General features: G+C 34.8%; 1 protein-coding gene across 32 annotated transcripts in view; it reads left to right on the top strand.

Moving 5' to 3' along the window:
• The window catches only part of CAMK2D (calcium/calmodulin dependent protein kinase II delta), a 313396-nt gene that overhangs the window by 147798 nt on the left and 145224 nt on the right, over window positions 1-20374 (top strand). For all 32 annotated transcript variants that reach the window (XM_037732181.1, XM_037732133.1, XM_017510373.2 and 29 more), the window contains one exon: window positions 11504-11558. In XM_037732181.1, coding sequence (XP_037588109.1) covers window positions 11504-11558 — 55 coding nt within the window. The remainder of the gene's footprint in view (window positions 1-11503; window positions 11559-20374) is intronic.

Below are 20374 nucleotides of genomic sequence, written 5' to 3'. Positions count from 1 at the left end.
ACCTCCTCCCTCAACATCCCCTATCTCCATCCTTTACCAACCCTATCTTTGAGACACACTTTCTCAGATCCTACATTCTTAGTGCAGCAATTTTCTACCATTCTCTTGGTGATTTCCATTATTGGTTGTATTGTATAGTAACTGACTAACTACATTCTCTCCTTTCCATCTCCACCATCATTCTTCATGTCTTTAATTAGCCACATAGATTATCCATGCCACACTCCGGCCTCTCAGAGCCTATATTCACTTTCAGCAGTCTTACCCTTTACTCCAGGGGTCAACAGACTTTTTCTCTAAAGGCATTTGTATTTTCAGTTTTCTGGACATGTCTTTGTTGCAATTGTTAAATAATGCAGTCCTAGCTTGATACAGCCATAAATAATACATAAACAAATGGATATGGCCATGTTCCAAAAAACTTTATTTACAAAAACGAGTACTCTGAAAAGTTGCCTAGGGACTTAAAAGAGATGAGGTAGTGAGCCATGTGGATATCAGGATAAAGAATTCCAGAGAGAGGAACATAAGTGCAAAGGCTCTGAGAGAGGAGCTTGCCTAGAGTTCTCCAGAAGCACCAAGGATGTCAGTGTGGTTGGAGCACAGTGGGCCAGGGGCAAGCAGTAGAAGAGGTTGGGGGAAATGGGGGTAGGAAAGAGAGGGTCCTTTTAGGCCATGAATGGAATTTGGGCTTTTACTCAGAGACAGTAAGTTAAGAGCCATTGGAGGATTCCAAACAGGACAGCAATCAGATTTAAGTTTTAACAGGATTGTTCTGGCTGCCATGGTAAAAGTAGTGAGACAGAAATGAGACAGAAGGCTACTGGACTTGCCATAGATCAGGCTTGTAACAGTGGAGTAGGTAAAAGTGGTCAGATTCTCTCCATGTATGTATATTCCATCTCTCCCTATTATATTTTGAAAGATTGGCTTTCAGATTAGATTTTGCTTTCAGAGAAAGGGTCAAGAATTACAGTGGTGTTTTTATGAGCAACTGGAAAGATGGAAGACCATGGATAAATCAGGTTTTAGGGGGAAGATCACGAGTTCTTTAAGCATGTTTGGTTTGAGGTATCTATGAGATAAGCAAATGCATCACACATTTGAAATGTCTATCATTCATTATAACTTCCTTGATTTCATAATAAATAGACAATTATTCTTTACTTTAAAAACATCAGGCCAGGCACAATGTCTCATGCCTGTAATCCCAGCCTTTTGGGAGGCTGAAGTGGGTGGATCACAAGGTCAGGAGTTCGAGACCAGCCTGACCAACATGGTGAAACCCCATCTCTACTAAAAATACAAAAATTAGCTGGGTGTGGTATTACATGCTTGTAATCCCAGCTACTCGGGAGAATCATCTGAACCTGGGAGGCAAGCATTGCAGTGAGCTGAGATAGTGCCACTGCACTCAAGCCTGGGTGATAGAGTGAAACTCTCCGTCTCATAAAAAAAAGTAAAAAACAAAACAAAACAAAACAAAAAGCAAAACATTGACCTAGGCTGAACTAACTGTTCTAGCGAAGGCTTCGATAAAAATATATTAGGTGCCTGATAGATGCAGACTGGTGTCACAGTGCCTGTGGCTATATTGCTAGTATTCTTCATTATTCCAATGGCATCTAATTCATGAGTAAGTATATAAATAACTCCCATGCTTTTCCCAGATCACGAGCCTAAGATTACAGAATGTATTTTGTATGTACTTCTTTTGTGAATATTATACAGGAGAAATAAACTGATCTAAGTGCTTTCATCATAAAAATAGATATATAGAGACAAATGTTATTGGCTAATGTAATAATATAACATGTTTACAAGCCAGTTACGCTTCATTTCGTAACAGTTATTAGGATTTTAAACTCACCGATTTCCTGCTTATATGACATATCAACTTTGGAAAAATGCAATAAATGAATTTTCAAAAAAGGGGATTGAAAGATGAGACCATTTGGTCTAGTGAGTCTCTAGGGAAAATACAGTTGCAAGTGTTAAGATAATATGGTAGTAAGCTACAAAGAGAAGATGACCTAGTAAGTTTTTCCATTCACTATTCTCCACGAGCTAGTGTTAGAAAAGGAACTCATCTGCTCAGTTAATTTTTTGAAGAGCATATTTTTAATTTGACAAGATAAATGTTCTATGTTTTCTCTCTAGTTATTGATTTTAAATTTTCAAAATAAAATGAAGTTTTAAACTTTAACTTGTTACAGCGTTGAAGAGGGAAAACTCTTATACTTAGAGAATCGTGTTCAGCTTTATATTGGTAATAACTATCTTATTTATTTTCCGTACTGTTTATTAGCCATAATCATCCAGGAATGTAGAAATGTAAAAACTTAGAAAGAGTCTTATAGGATCTTCGAAGTTGAAGGATCATCTAATCCAGTGCTTATCAAGTATTACTTACAGTAACCTAGAGTATAAAAAATGTTTTATATCATGGCCCAGTGCACAGTGTGTGTGTGTGTGTGTGTGTGTGTGTGTGTGTGTGTGTGTCCCAAGCAAAAGTTTCACAAAGTAATAGCTACCTTTAATGTGAAACACCATGTTTGATTTTGTTGTTATTTTTTATCTTTTAAAATTGTTTCTTCTAGCCAGGCATGGTGGTGTTTGTGTGATCCCAGCTATTCTGGAGGCTGAGGTAGGAGGATTGCCTGAGCCAGGAGATCAAGAGGCCAGCCTTAGCAACATGGGAAGACCCAGTTTCAAATTAAGAACAAAAAAAGTTCTTCTGTTTTTTATTACAGAAGTCAATTTCTTCATCAGCAAGGTATTTGCCATCTCAGGAATACCTTTACTTTTCCATATATTGTCCGTCTTCCCTTACTTCTCCCATACTCACCAAAACGTCTGATAAGTTTCAGAGAGTACAGTAAGATAAGACCAAAACAGCCATCTCTTTAACTTTTTGAATATTCCTTTTTTTTTTTTTTTTTGAAACTGAGTTTCACTCGTTGCCCAGGCTGAAGTGCAATGGCACAATCACTGCAACCTCTACCTCCTGGGTTCAAGTGATTCTCCTGCCTCAGCCTCCCAGATAGCTGGGATTATAGGCATTTGCCAGCACACTTGGCTAATTCTGTATTTTTAGTAGAGACAGGGTTTCTCCATGTTGGTCAGGCTGGTCTTGAACTCCAGACCCCAGGTGAATCCACCTGCCTCAACCTCCTAAAGTGCTGGGATTACAGGTGTGAGCCACTGTGCCCGACCTCTTTTTTTTTTTTTTTTTTTAAAGACACAGTATTGCTCTGTTGCCCAGGCTGGAGTGCAGTGGTGATTTCTCGAATCACTGCAACCTCCACCGCCCTGGTTCAAGTGATTCTCCTGCCTCAGCCTCATGAGTAGCTGGGATTACAGGCATGTATTACCACACGCAGCTGATTTTTTGTATTTTCAGTAGAGGCGGGGTCTCACCGTGTTGCTGGTAAGACCTGACCTCAAGTGATCCATGTTACTAGTCTCAAACTCTTGACGTCAAGTGATCTGCCTGCCTCAGCCTCCCAAAGTACTGGGATTACAGGCTTGAGCCACTGTCCCTGGCCCTTTTTAAACATTCCTAATCGCTAAGGGTATTGATGAGAGATTACTGATTAACTCGTAATACATAGTGGAAGATGGAATAACAAAAACATAAGGCAAGAAGAAAAGAAAAGAAAGTTGAAATCACTGATTAAAATACATAAAACAAATGATATTAATGCAAAATTGAAAGAGGGAAAGAAGATTTTTCTATGTAAATGAGTATGGTTTCAATACTCTTGAAATGAGTATCAACTTTTCCAAGAAATGGAATTACCTTTTTAGAAAACATAATAAGCAGAATGGAATTATTCAATTAAAATATACAACAAGATAATTTCTAATGATTTTTTGAAGAAAACAAAGAACATTTCCAGATATTACTGAGTCTATTAATTTTCCCTTATGTTTATATTTTTATTAAAAATGTGCAGGACAAGATATTAAATGAATTACCTGTTTACTTTTTTATTGTTTTAATCTTCTCTGAGCTTCTATATTTAGCCACTAATGACTTTTTTTCTTTCATGCAAAAGAACTGATTGTTCTTTCATGCTGTTTGTGGTGTCATATAATCAGTGTGGCTGATCCTCATACAGTCAACAGTTACTGATCATATCTCACACTTTCTAATTTCTACCCAGGTTGAAATTCTCCCAAGTAATAACTATTTTGACCCATCAGAAATGCAATTGGATAATCTAGGCTTGTAATCAGTGCTGGCTTATAAAAGGCATAATGATTTCTTCTAGTCAGCGCTGAATATTATTATACTATTCTGATCCTGTAGATACTGAAGATAATCTAAACTTGGCTTTTAATCTTGAATCAGGAATGGGGTGAGAATTCGGGAATAAGAATGGAGACCATAGTCACCAGAGGTGATCTGCTTTGACCTTCAGAACTTATCTTGGGATCTAGTGACTTTCTGTGTGTACTTTTATAATACTTTTTAAAGTAATATGGATGGTGTTCCCTATCAAGTTTTCATATACTAATTATATTTGATTATTTTAAAAAGTACTTACTTAATATTCTTTCCTATTCTTAAGTATAAGCAGTGAATTGCTTTGAAATAGAATTTAATGTCTAGTTGATCTTAAGTTACAATGTAGATTTTTTTGTCACTACAGGAAAAGTATCTGAAATTTTACTATAATAATTTTTCAATTTCTGATATAGAATTTAATTTTAACTTTTGAGTAATGAATAATGACTTATTTGGCATTTATTAATGGGGCATATTGCTAAATAGTTTTTCAAAAATACATGACCCTTATGTAATTTCATGTGTTCAAATAGCTAAAATTAGAACAGACTGTGGCTTCTAAGCCTGACCAGTTTGTTTGCCTTAGCCACCTAATCAAACTCACAAATTTTTAATACCCAAATGTTAAAGTGTCACATTAAAACAAGTAAAATAAGTCAAATTATAAATGCTATATAGACTCTTGACCTTAATAACAATATAAAAATGAATATGTATCTTTATCTGTCTATATTTCTATTCAGTGTTTTAAAAATTAACATCTATATTTCAAAAAAGAACAGCATGTATTTTTCTAATGTACTCAAGTTAATATATTTTATACAGGGAAAATTAAAAACAAATGGTGTCATTTTATTAACTGTGTTACTTGTGTTATAGGAAATACTTTTTAGAAAAACATATAGGCAGATTTGCCTTCACTTTTCTAGAAGCGTTAGTTTGATTTTGGACTGAGTTTTCAGTGCTTTTGTGTTTTCTATTTGAAAAGTTTTCTCTCTAGAATTGAGCAGCTTTGTCATAAATAAAGCCAAGAGAGTAATAGTTGAGCTGAAATTTCTCTCCAGAGTGGTGTAATTTGACTGTTAAAATGTTCTAATACTATTGTGTGTGTTTTACATTTTAATGTAATATTGAAAAAAGTGTACATAGATATACAATGAATAAATATATGCCTATATTTATTATTTTTAATTTACAAATGAACCGAATGCTAGCTTCCCTCTTTTGAGGAAGGCTTGGCGTGTTGCATGGCCTAACTTGGCTAGTGCTTGTTCTAGCTGTGAATTATAATTAACTACTGATGGGAATATAAAAAAGATCTGACTTACAAGCTGCCATTTTTGCATCCCAGTATGTATGTGAACCAAATCCAACTACCTCAATCTTTGTAACATAGCAAAGCTAAAAATGCAAATTCTGCCTTATTAATAACCAGGACTATTTCTCAGAGCTGACAAACAATGATTATGAGGATATAATACAATCTGTTCTGTATGAATTACTCTATTAGTGTTATGATAATATTGGCAGCATTGCCCTACCATGTTCAGATTTAGACATTTTTACTAATTCTTTCTTATTTTCTGAGGTCAGACTCATTCTTTTTATCTGCTAAATTTGCATATGATATTGGAAAATTTATTTGAAGACAATATGGTCATTCACACATTTTAGATTAAGTCTTTTCTGTTTATTTATCTATTGTTAGGTAACAATCCTCTCCCCAGATTTAGTGGCTTAAAATAACATCGTTTTATTATTTGTGATGATTCTTTGGTTCAGTCAGTTGGCTGCTCTACTCTCATGGTGTAACTGAGGTCATTCATGCAGTTGCATTCAGCTATGAGCTATGTTAGTAACAGAATGTCTAGATTATCTCTCATCCTCGGAGATTTCTCTCCATGTAGCCTCTTGTCTGGCAGTCTAACCTGATCTTTTCTTTTAGCACAGCAAGTGGTTTCCAAGAGTACAGCTCCAATGTAGAGAGCTTATTAAGGTTTTGCTTTCATCACACATGCTAATCACTCAAAGCAAATCACATAGCCAAGCCCAGAAGCAATGTGGAAGGGGACTGTACAAGGACGTGAATATTGACAGACATAGTCCACTGGGGTCCACCAATGTAATTGACTGCCCCATCTCCATAAAAAAATTAAGTGAAAAACAACAGATAGTGAGTTTGGGTTGTATGGCAGAGTAAGAATCAGTATGATTTGAACCAAATAATATTTTGTATAAATAATTTCATATAAAAATCGTAATTCACAACCACAGTTTTATTTTGTGTGGGGGTTACTGTTAAGAAATGGAGGAGAAAGGAAGTCTGAAATAGAAAGTACTGAAATAGAAAACATTGACTTTGTATATCCTTTTAGCCTTTTATGAAGGATAAGTCTCTATAAAATAATATATTCCTTTTCTTTTGACAGAAGTGTTTCTAACATTTGTCATCAAAATGGATAAGATGTACTTCACATGGCTTCTACTTGGAGTTTAATTTTCCTTCTCTTTTTTCTCTTCTCCCTTGCACATTCATTTTCATTTCCGCTCTCTCTTTCCTTCGCATGAGCACGCATACACACACACACACACACACACACACACACCCCTTTTTGCCCATGTTATCATAATGTTCATGATGTGAAAGTGGTAATTATTGAAAATGAAAATAATTTAAATTTATGATACTTTATATGTTGGGTAAGCTTTCAGATTCTTCAACTTACTACCATTTTTGTTAGATTAAATGTTCTGTCAGATAAAACAGCTGAGTCACTGGAAATTCTCATATTCCTAATTTGAAGTGGAAAAATAACTATTTTCTGGGGCTTTATGAACTGTATAGAGAGATAAATGTGGCCTCATCTCCTAGACATCATCTAGGTATCTCTATACCCTCAAATTATAGCATCCCATTTTAAACCTACACTCAAAATGGTTTTCTTTTTCTGTGGAAATTGTCTGTTACTTACTTGTTACTATTTTTCTTTCTCTAGTCACCATAATATTTTTTTTTCTTTTCCTCTCTTTTGAATATTATTTCACCCTGACAAACCAGTTCATATGCCACCAGGTATTTGGCAAGTAGTTTGTTGACGAAAAGGTTTTAGGGAACCCCCATAGTATTCTCAGTAAGAACAACTTTGGAATCATCCAGCTCTACATTCTGGTCCTCGCCTGGCTAATTACTGGCTGTTAACCTGGAAGATTCTTCCATGCCTCTAAGCCTGCGAACATTCATTTGCAAAAGCTTATGGCAAAGTGTCCTTGTGGTGCTTGCATATATTAAATACAATAACTCTTGCAAAAATTATTTGCATTGTGCCTGACGGTAAGAACTATAACTTTTATTAGATCTTTTAACCCCTTAAGTGAAATGAAGAATTAAAATAAATAGAAAACTTCTAGCATATTCAATTAAAATTTCTCAGATCATATAAGGACCATGGTTGATTTGACCCTTTCTTTATGGAGCTAATGTTTAGCTAGAAACTGCAATGAAATAATGCAAGAACAAAGGACAGGAAGAGGAAGCAGTGATCCTGTGATCATTCAAATGTGATAACACATGCAGGGGAGAAAGGAAAAGAATAAGGTCATGGGTCAACTAACCTTTGGAACTATTTTTAGCCTCAGAAGCTTTTATCCCCTTATAAATTCCATACTTAAAGTTCCAGAATCTAAAATTCTATTCCAGATGATAACCGTTGTGCTGTTTCAGGTTGTGAAAATTCATTTATTCATATACTTAATTTTACCTTTGACCAAACTTCAAAAAGAATGACTGTCAAAATGTATTACAACCTGTTTTCTCAAATGTTTTTCTCATTATCTTCTTTAAAATTTCTCTCTAAAGACATCATAGAGACAACTGTCATTAGGCTAATTGCATGGACTCATATGTGAAGCTTATGGCAATAACAGAGCAGTCATAGAAAGAATGAGGTGCAGTATGCTTCAAAATGCAGCATGCCCAGTGCTGTCAATCTTGAGCTAACAGCTGTGATGAACAGAATGTTGTGTTATTCCTTTGCGGTGAAAATGAATTGACAGTTATTTATAGGGAATAATTAATGTAACATTTTGTAAAAGTAAACACGATTTCATTCCTTGAGAATCTGTTATAAAGGAAAAAAGGATAGGAGATGAAGGATACTTTTGACCAACAGAAAAGACTTGAAGGGAAATAGAGGATGTCTACGACTAAAATGCTATCTTTCAGACTATATAGACATACCATCAACTCAGAATAAAAGTTGAAGAGTTAAAAATTTTTAAAGGAAACAAGCTCATCCTCACAGTGATTGTAAATATGTGGAATATCTCTGTGAAGACTATATTATCTGATTTTGTTAATATAGTAAGTGAAAATCATGACAATTTCATGTAATTCTGATTTTTGAGTTAATTAAAATAAAAGAGTAGAAAGAGGTAGGGAAAGATATAAGGAAAGAAGGAAGGAAGGAAGAAAGTATATATTAATCCAGTAAACATGATGCTGACTTTTTTTCTGCTACATCAATAACACATTCATAATATCACATGGTCAAGTGGCTGGTTAGATATATGAGAGGTTATTTTGAAATTGGGTGATGCAAAAGAAGTAGACTTGACTAAATGATTTGTCTCAAACCCTTATCACATGTTAGCTGCTTAAGTGCTTTTGTATCGTATGTTTGATTATCAGGCTTGTATCTGAACAACTCTTGACTTGTTCAAAAAATAATTTCTGAATGATGATATTTAGTATTAATAAGCTAGTGGTAATCATTCTAAGAAAATATTATTCCCAGGATAGTCAGAAATCATTACTGCTCTCCAGTTGTACCTGAAATATCCTCCTCTGTTCAGCTGTACACCTCTTTGAACTGGACACCCGACATCCCACTTGTACCTGAAGATTTTACTTTCAGATAGTGGAAGAAAGTAACGGCGATTTTCTCCTGCTCACATTGTAGACTTTACTTTTCAGTGTAACTTTGATAACATAGGAATTCATCTTATTTTTCAGAATAATTGTATGAGTTCTTTAAGAAGCCATGCCATTATTTAAGCTTATTTGAATATTTACTGTGTTATAGCTGCTAAGTGAGGTATCTCTGAAGCTGTCATTCAAGAAAGCCAGTGAGCTACTGTCCATGACCCAGCTTTCATTACTGTACTAAATGATCATTTAAAGACACATCATCAAACCAAACTCTTTATTTTCTTCAACAGCATCAGTTTAAGCAAAGGTAGCAAGCGTCTCTGATACTAGCAACTTGAAGAATACCTTTCACACCATTAAAGTGGTGGAAGAATTGCTTCTGTAGCAATCATTTTATTTTATTTATGTACATGTGTGTGTGTGTGTGTGTTTGTATGTGTTATGTGTATATATAATACATGTATCGATCCTTGGTGAAAATTTCTGTCCAAAAACCTTCTACAGTAAATGTTCAAAAAAAATTTGATGACAGACCATCTACTATAGGCCAGATCTCTGTGTGGGATGCAAGACTTATAAAATATGGTTCCAGTTTGGGAGTATTGATGAGGATACTCTCTATACTGAAGAAGGGAAAGGTATTAGAGATAGTAAATAAAAATAAAATATGTTGTGTGAATGAATTCAAAGGTGACACTGTGACAAACAAATAAGATAAGGGTGGCAGGGCGGAGATACTGCAGTATGTTTACATTTCACGCACTCAAGAGCTAAGTAGAGGGTCTGAGACTGAACTGTTGGCTGCATTCTCAGTTGCCTACAGTATAGGCCTCCTCCTCATAACAGTAGAAAATTCACATTTCACTATAACCTATCTAGAGAGGGATTCAGAAAAGATTTTAATAAGGGGCCGGGAATGAGCTCCAAAGGGGATGAAATTAGGTGATAAAGCATGGAGATTATCTTAAGTCTATGAGCTTGGGTGTTGAATGGGTACTACAGTCTCCCTCTATAAATAATTTTAGTTTGTGTGATAGCCTAAATGTTCTTATAAATTCACATTTTCAACATGGCGGTCATCAGTACATGGGAAACATAACAGGTTGCAGTAGAAAATCGTTATTATTTTGTGATGACTTTTGTAAAAGTAGTTGTGTCCTAAAACTTTGTTGCTTTCCCTGCCTCCTTTTGCTTCCAGTGAAGGTCAAGCCACCACTTGCAGTGATTTAGATACATAGGAAGAATTCACTGGGGCTACTAGAGGTTGGACGGTGGGAAGAGGGAGAGAAGCAGAAAGAATAACTAATGGGTACCAGGCTTGGTACCTGGGTGACAAAATAATCTGAACATCAGCCCTTTGTGACATGAGTTTACCTGTGTGGCAGACCTGCACATGTATCCATGAAGCTAAAATAAAAGTAAAAAAATAAAAACAAATAAATAACCCAAAAAATGAATTTACTATTTATGAAGGATAACTGGGACAAGGTTTGGGGCTTATGCAAAAATAAACAGCAGAGACAGTAAGTTGTATGTAAGTCTACACATGTGATTTAGTTTAGAGTTATCAGTTAAAGTCTAGCTCATTGGAAATTTTAAAGTAATACTGAGAAACTAGTAGATTATTTTAGCAAAAGTTCTAGCTGTACATTTTGGGCTAATTAGTTGGTCAATGGATTTGGGTGACCTGAGTAAATAAGTAACATAACAAAAACTGTGTTTTACCAGGTTGACCAGGGAGTGCCACCTAGAACTTCTTGGACAAAAGGGAGAACACAGTCTGGGGAACCATTTCCTAGATTTGGAATCATTCCTCTTACTGTCTATTGTAGTGACCAAGCATGAGTTGGCGAGGACTAGGGCTAAGATAATAGCAAACGGAATGGCAAGGAAGTGGAATAATTGTCAGAACCTGGTAACTTTGAGTATATGGATATATAGTATAATGATCCTCAACATTTGTTTAGTATTCACCTGAAAATTTGTGGATTTATTTTTATTTCATTTAATCTCAACCGTTTTATAAAGCATAGGTAATAATGTCATTACAAATTAGGCACTTTTTTTAAGATGACATAGTTACCAATTTTCAGAACCAGAACCCAAACCTTAGGTCTGTCTGAACCCAAGCTATGTTGTAAAAGATATGGACTTATCAAAGGCAAAAATACAATGTGATGCAAACATTTCTAGCTAGGAGACAGATGCTCATGTGAAGTCTGGTTTAACATTGATCACTGGAAAAGGTCTAACATATTTTTTCTTCTCTTATTTTTTTCTAGTGCGACTTCATGATAGCATATCAGAAGAGGGTTTTCACTACTTGGTGTTTGATTTGTAAGTATACACTCAGTATTAATTTATTTTTGCAATCTAATTGAGGACCATTTTGAATTAGTAATTTTTCTTATGGTAGAGTCCAAATTACTGACTGCTACAATATTTCTTAATGTTCTTCAAGTAACATTCAACTCTTTTTGAAAAGAGAATATTACTCAGCATTGTTTTATTTAAAATTTAAATTAAGCTTAATTTGAATTAACCTTAACCTAAGTGAAATAGTTACTTTGCTTTGTGTTGTCTATTGTGATGTCATCAGTGGTTCTCAGTTTTAGCTTGTAGCATAAAAATGTTTGACATAGCAAAATTTTCCATTTAATTTTTTATTATGTATAATTTATTGTCTTAATATAAAAAGAAGACTCAAGGAAGAAACTTGGATTACCAAAATTGATTTAAACTATTCAAGACTTTTAAAGTGAGGTGCCATCAGCAAGAATGAAGGGAAAATAATGACTCTTGGCAGGGATATAGTAAAGCAGGCCACACATATGGTTGGTAGGAGTTTAATAAGAACATACTTTCTGGAAATCAATTTGGCGCTACTGTGCTCATCAAAGGGAATTTAAAAATGTTTGTATCACTTAACTTAGTAATTTTACTTCTCAGAACACATTCCATGAAAAATATACCCTAAATTCAGTTAAAATTTTATGCCAAAAGATGTTCATTGCATCATCCTTTATAAGGGAGGAAAAAAGAAAAGAAAGAAACCAACTTAAGTATCCAATTATAGAGAAATAATTTCATAATTATAGTATATTCATATAATAGACTACTATCTAGCATTTAGTGTGACACCACAAAGGGTTTTGGGAAAGATTTAAAAAACTATTTTGTATCATATGAGTTCGAAGGTAGGATAATACTAAGTTTGGTTAATTCAATACTTCAATGATGTCATTAAGAAAGCACGTTCTTTCCGTCTGTCTGTTTTTAGTAGTATGTGGGTTTGTCTTCATGTTTGGGTTCCCCTTATGGTCTGAAGTCGACTGCCACATTTTCAGTTATCACAGTGACTTCCAAAGGCAGAAAAAGGGGAAATGACATTCTATTGCGTAAGTTTTTATTCATGGAGAAATCTTTCTCACGAGCATCTTAGAAGATATCTGTTCAAGAATCCTTAACTGGAACTGCTTCTCAAGCCCACAGTAAACCAGGTATTTGTTAAAGGAATGAAATTGCAACTGACATTGACAAACCATAATTTAGTTGATGAATCTTGTGAGGGAACTGGCCTCCTCCGAATCATGTGATACCTAGTCCAGAAGAAAATTGTGATTTTGTTATTAAGAAAGAATGAAAGTTTTGTCTTTGGGGTAGGTAGCCAAGTATGTCTGCCATATTTAGAATAGACAACAAAACTCTACTCATGCACAATCCTACAGCACAGACTCCTCTCCACAGACCCAGTCCATCCATGGCTTGCTTATGTGATCGTAGTTTCATATAGCTCTATGTTGTTCTAATAGTCCTTCCTCTTCAGTCCTTTCTCAGCTCTTGTTTTTACCATTTCCATTGTTTTTTCTTCCTTCCCAATGTTCATGTCCCTTCTTTTATGATTTTCTTCCTTGAGCTTTCTTTAGCCATTCTTTTAGGGTAGGTATGCTAGCAACAAATTTTTAGTTTTCCTTTTTCTGAGCTTGTCTTGATTTCTGCTTTATTCCTGAATGATATTTTGCCAGATATAAAATTCCAGGTTGAGAGTTCTTTTAATGTTGTGCCACTTCCTTCTGGATTCCTTGGCTTTTGATGAGACATCTTTGTCATTCTAATTGCTCTTCACCTAAAGATAAGGTATAATTTCTCTCTGGCTGCCTTAAAGTTTTTTGTTGTTGTTGTTGCTATTTTCTTTTGCATTGTTTTTTTCAGGTGTCTGTGATGTATCTTGCTTGGCTTGGATTTCTTGGAGTTTACTTATTTGGGGTTCATTTAGCCTCTTGAATGTGTACGTTTTTGTCTGCCAAACTTGGGAAACTTTCGGACGTTGTTTCTTTGAGTACCTTTTTAGCCCCACTTTCTTTCTCCATTCCTTTTGGAACTCTCATGACATGAATGTTGGATCTTTTGTTAGAGTCTAAGCGGTCCCTGAGGCTCTGTTTTTTGTTGTGATTGTTTTCCCCTAGTCTGTTGTCTTTCTGTTGTTTAGTTTGGATAATTTATTACTGTTCCATCTTCAAGTCTGATTGTCTAATTCTGTCCTCTGTTTTCTTTTTTTTTTAATTCTGCTGTTGAACTCATACATTGAGTTTTTTATGTCAGTTGTATTTTTCAGTTCTCCAGTTCCCTTTTCTTGTTTATAGCCTCTGTTTGTTTCCCAAGATTCTGTTTTGTTTGTCTCAAGTATGTTTATAAATAAGTGTTCACTGAAGCATTTTTTATTAAAGCAGATTAAAAATCCATGTCAGATAATTCCGACAGCATTGTTATCTTGGTATTGCTGCCTGTTGATTATCTTCTCAGTCAAATTGAGATTTTCCTGGATCTTGATACAATGAGTGATTTTTGGATTATATCTTGAACATTTTGGGTATTATTTTATAATACTCTAGATTTAATTAACTCTTCTCTTTAGCAGACCTTCTCTGATACCAGTGTAAGAAGGTGCCATCTTATTACTTACTGATGGGGGTTGAAGTCCAGATTCCCCACGCAGCCTCCATTAATATGCCTGAGTGGTGTCTCCTTACTGCTGGGTGAGGTTATTGAAACACAGGGATTTTTTTTTGTTGTTGTTTTTCTATATTTAGTGGGAGAAATACACGTACCGTATTTTTTTTTTAAGTATTAGACCTGTTGTCATTTCTCAATAGATTTAATTTCTCAGATCTCCTTTGCTTTGTAGATAAGGTATGGTATTATAAACTGAGATATGTCCTTCATGCTAACACTTCTGTTAGTTCTCATTACTTAAGTAATATTCTGAATTGAGTTTGATTATAGCTCAGTCAGGGAGGAAACACTTTTTTTCTAGTCTTTTAGGTTCAGTGCCTGGGGCATGAGAATTTAACTAACAAGAGAGAGATTAACAAGAGAAAAGGCATACAATTTTTATTAATTTTTATGTGCATGAGAGTTCACAGAAAAGAAGTGAAACTCAAAGAAGCAGTAGGATTGGGCTTTTATACCCTTTCAACAAAGGAAAGAGAATCTGGGCTTCAAGAGATAATAGAGAATTGATTTATGGAAAGTGACTAGTAAATATATGAAGGAACTCATGGAAGGTAAGGGCTATTTTAGTAAGATCTGTTTATGCAAACTCATCTGCTGTCAACTCCCTGTCTTCTATGATGAGTCTGTCTTTCTCACTGGTATCAAGGAAAGGGAGCATCCTTCTCAAAGGAAGATTTATACCCTGCTTTTAGGCAGATAAGGGAGGGAAGGTAATTCTCTCTACACCTGTTGATTCTCACTTAGCTTTAGCTCAAAATAATCCTTATGCCAAAGTGGCATATTTGGGAGTGATATATTTTGATCTCCTTCTGCTGCAAGAAGCACTTCAGTGTTAGGTCAAATCCTTCTACTATGCCAGTTTTCCATAGTCAGCAAGCTATTTATATCTACAATTTAAAATTTATAGATTCTGTATTCCTTATTTAATTAAGGGCATGATAAGAATCACATAATTTATTTTTTCTTGTATCATTTTTTAGAAATTCAGCACAATAATTGGTGAAGAATATAAAGAAAGCAGTTCCCATGAAAGCAAAATAAGCTTTTTAACTAAAGTGGATCATGTCTGTATCAATCATATTTGTTTGGGTCGTTAATGTCTCTGAAACCAAAGTGAAGATGGTGAAAGTTTACATGCCAACCATAGAAATTTGAAATATGCTGCAATAGACAACTGAGCTTCTGCTTCTAGAATGAAGGGCTCAAATTCTTTTTGATTATTCTTTAGTATTTAAAGTTTAAGAGGAGCATTTATCCTGAAATGATCTACCAGTAAATGAGATTAATAAACTAGTTAAACACAATCCAGCATTAGAACAAGTGAAAAACCATAGTTAAAAGTATACATTTTCAATAACTGAAAAGAGAACATAACAGATGTAAGTGTCTAATTTCTCAAAATTATGTGATCTATGAAAAGGAAAAGTAAACAGCTTTAGAAAAATGCACATTTTAAATATAGTTAAGAAATATATATTGATATCTTAAAGATATCAATGAAATACTCATATGGAAAATTGCAGCCATTTACCCAATCAGTTCCAATATAAAATAGCTACTTGAATTCCCAAAGAAGGGATATTCCTTGTGTTCCTCCTTTTGATGATAGTTTTGGCATTGTGGTACTTGTGCATATTTCCTGTGGAATGTTAGCTATTCAGAATCTAATGAAAGTTCTGTTTTTATAGGTGCATTGAGTCTTCTTCTAATGAAATGGTTTTTACTTTCTAAAAAGCAAAACAAAGTAGCACATGAGTTCTATGGAAAAAAAAGTTTCTTCTTTTTTTTTCTTTATAAATTTTATTTTACTATAGAGATGGGTCTTGTTATGCTGCCCAGGCTGGTCTCAAACTTCTGGTCTCAAGCTGTCCTCTCTCAGCCTCCCCAAGTGCTGAGACTACAGGTCTGGGTTACCATTCCTAGTCTCTTCTTGCTTTAAATTTGTATATTTTTATTCAGATATCTGACCATTTTCAACTATAAGGCATCAGTAGTCTCTTTTGCAAATAGACTCAGGAATGAGTGGGAAAGGCTTTTATGAAAGCAAAGTCATCTTCACAGCAAATAATGAACTGCCCTGATTCTTTTTAAATAATCTTTTCCAGGGTTTGTGCCTAGCAGGGTTCCTAGGCATACCTCAACAGCTCTGGAGAATAAGCAGGGGCTAAGTTTATAGAGATTCTGAATTTATCTAAGATAAGATGAGAAAGATAAGATGAGAAAGTGAAGAAATGGAGCTAGATTGTAGGGAGAGACCTTCAGGCACAGACTTTGGCTTTAAGCAGATAAGGCAGATCACAGATCAAGTTTATTTCTAGGGCAGATGATAAATAAGGCTTTAACACAGGCAGTCACCTGAACATATGTGTTAGCATTGAGAAGTTGTTTTCTCTCTACTCATTTTAGGTTTATTGTCTGAAACTGTGTAAATTAGATTGACAGGAGACAGATTAAGAAGAAAAAAACAGAAGTTTATTAACATGTGTATTATACATTTATATGGAAGCACTCAGAGATGAGTAACTCAAAGGGGTGGTTAGAACTTTGGTGTATATATCATCTTAAAAGAACAATAAATTCTTAGAGAAGAGTCAAAACAAAGGAAAAGGACTTTGAGTGTATAGGAACAGCAAATTGTGTGAAGGTTAATATATGAGGATAATTAATGACAGATAATGCCTAGTTTTAGTCAAGTTTCTTATGTGGATTCCTCTGGTGCAGCCTCCAGGTTCAGGCTGGAGGTTGTCATTGACTTCTGCCCTCCCTGGAGAGAGTGCAGGAAAGAAAAGTCTACAGATTTATGGCCTGGTTTTAGGCAAACAGAGGGAAAGCAAAGAACTCTTTCTTATCTGCTTCTTTGCAATTGCCTTCAACAAAAAAGAATTTTTACAAGTGGCATATTTTGGAATGACGTATTTTGTTACCCTTCATTAGTGACATATATTTCAGGAGCTGTATGTCAGAGAAAATCAGTATTATGTGTTTGTTGAGTGAATACTTGTTCAAGAGACTAAAAAACAAAAAATCAATAATTACAGTATAGTACACCATGTGCAGTGATATTGTTCTGTGTAAACATCTTGAAAAAAAGATGGAATAGCTTGAAGCAAAGATGGACTTGATTTAGACGTAGCTTAGCCACGTTAGAAGTCACTGAAGTAAGGTGTTGGTAGGAATAACAAAAAAACTAAAATAGTTTAGTCCCTTTGAAAATACTTTATAGAACATAGCTGAGTCTATGAATTTTGTTTTGTGATGGTAATTTATATTTAAGAAACAGGCTGGGCACAGTGGCTCACACCTCTAATCAGGTGTACTTAGGGAGACTGAGGCAGGAGAACTCTTGAGCCCAGTAGTTCAAGACAAGCCTGGGCAACATAACAAGAGTCTATGTCTACAATTTTTTTTTAAATTAGCCAGTGGTCATGGCTCGTGCCTGTAGTCTTACCTACTAGGGCAGCTGAGGCAGAGAATCACTTGAGCCCAGGAGTTCGAGGCTGCAGTGAGCTGTGATCATGCCACTGCACTCTAGGTGACAGAGCAAGAACCTGTCTTAAAAAATGAAAAAAAAGAAAGAAGAAGAAACAGTTAACCTACACAAAATGGAAGATATTTTAAATAACAAACCCTGATGCTGTAAATATACTAAACATCTGGGCTATTTTTAAATGCAATTTAATGTTCCTTGTAGTGAAAACCCATGAATCTAGAATTTGTGTGTCTCTCATGTGGGAAAAATACTGGTTTCCCAGTAGTTATACTAACAATTTTAGTGTGTGTTTTTGTTTTGTTTTGTTTTGCCTCATGAAAGGACATGTCTGAATAGTGTTCTTTTAATTGAAAAATGAATAAAACAATTAATGATTTTATTATATATTTTAAGGAAGAACATTTTAAATGGTTATAACATTCTGTCCTTTTAATAGAAAGGGATACTCTATCATATACTTTTGATTCTTTCCTGAGTGGAAGGCAAAATACAAGTTTAAGTTTTCTCTATTATGGTGCTCCATAGTGGCAAACTAAATCCTTCTACCCACACATCATGTTTCCTTTATGTTCATGAGCACTTTCAGTTTGTGTGGGATAAGACGTAAGCTTGTCTGCTAAGGACTCTTTAATTACAACCTACAGAATGAGGAAGCTTCTTCGTGATCAATACTATTTGACATCAGAATTTTTGTCAGGGATAATTGTCATAAATTCCAGAGGGCCTATTTCTATTTTATTTGTTCACTTCAGTAATTTTTATTATTTGATGAGAATAAGGATTTCTTCTTAACATATCTATACCATCACATTAATTCTGTGGCTCATGCCTGTAATCCCAGCACTTTGGGAGGTCGAGGCAGGAGGATTCCTTAAGCCTAGGACTATAAGATCAGCCTGGGCAACACAGTGAGACCTCATCTCCACAAAAACATTTTTACAAAGTAGACGGGTGTGGTGGCATGCACCTGAAGTCCCAGCTACTTGAGAGGCTGAGGTGAGAGATCACTTGAGCCCAGTTGATCAAGGCTGATTGTGCCAAGATTGTGCCACTGCAGCCTAGTTGACAGAGCAAGACCATGTCTCAATGTAAAATAATAATGGTAATTATTATTATTATTGCCCTTTTGAATATAAATCTGGATTTCTTGGTGTTATATCACTTCCATGTTTATTATATTCATCTTCATGAAGTGAGAGAAAATATTGTGGAATACAGGACTTTTTGAAACGTTGACGATTCTTTTTAAACTTTTAATAAAGTTTATTTTTAGACCAACTTTAAGTTTACAGCCAAAATGAGTGGAAATACAGGAATTCCCCATATACCCTTATCTCTACAAGTGCACAATCTCCTTCACTATCAAAATCTCCACCCAACATTAATACATTAGTTACAGTAGTACATTATACTACTGTATACACCTACTTTGGTACATGATTATCACCTAGAGTCCTTAATTTATACTAGGGTTTACTCTATGTTTTATATTCTATGGGTTTTTAAAAATGTATAATGTTCTGTAATAACAGTTGTAGGATCATACGGAATAGTAACATTGCCCTAAAAATCTCTGTCTTCTGCCTGTTCTGTCCTCCTTACTCCCTAACTCCTGACAATCACTAATCTTTTACTATCTCCATAGCATTACCTTTTCCAGAATATTATTATATAGTTAGAATTATACAGTATATAGCCTCTTAGATTAATTTCTTTCACTTAGTAATAAAGTCAGCCCTTGAACAACATGGGTTTGAACTGTACAGGTCCACTTATACATGGATTTTCTTCTACCTTTGCCACTCCTGAGACAGCAAGACCAATCCCTCTTCCTCCTCCTCTTCAGCCTTCTAAATGTGAAGATGATGAGGATGAAGACCTTTATAATGATCCACTGTCACTTAATGAGTGCAAATTTATTATTTCTTATGATTTTTCTTAGTAAGGTTTTCTTTTCTTTAACTTACTTTATTGTAAGAATACAGTATATAATACGTGTAACATGTAAAATATGTGTTAATCAACTCTGTTATCCTTTAGGCTTCCAGTCAACAGTAAGCTATTAGAAGTTAAAATTGTGGGGAATCAAAAGTTATACAAGGGTTTTCAACTGTTGGGGGCTTGGTGCTCCAACCCTAATGTTGTTCAAGAATCAGCTGTACACATTTAGGTTTCTTCCATTTATTTTCATGGCTTTATAGTATTTCCTTTTATTGTGGAATAATATCTCGTTGTCTGGACATACCGGAGTTTATTGACTGGCCCAATGAAGGACATTTTGGCAGCTTTTAAACTTTAGCAATTATGAATAAAGCTGCTATAAACATCCATGCATAGGATTCTGCATAGACATAAGTTTTCAACTTCTTTGGGTAAATACCTAAATATGCTGCTGATGAGTCATATGGTAAGTGTATATTTAGTTTTGTAAAACACTGCCAGTCTTCTTAAGTGGCTATACCATTTTGCATTTACACCAACATTAAATGAAAGTTCCTGTTGTTCCATATTCTCACCAGCATTTGATGTTATCAGTGTTCTTGGTATTGACAATTTTAATAGATGTGCAATGATAGTCCATTGTTATAATTTGAAATTTCCTAATGACATACAACGATTAATGTCTTCTCATGTACTTGCTTACCATCTG

This window comes from Cebus imitator, unplaced genomic scaffold (genome assembly GCF_001604975.1).
Source record: "Cebus imitator isolate Cc_AM_T3 unplaced genomic scaffold, Cebus_imitator-1.0 Scaffold17, whole genome shotgun sequence".
NCBI lineage: Eukaryota > Metazoa > Chordata > Mammalia > Primates > Cebidae > Cebus > Cebus imitator.
Note: the sequence above shows the minus strand (reverse complement) of the source record. Positions and strands in the feature narration are given on the sequence as shown.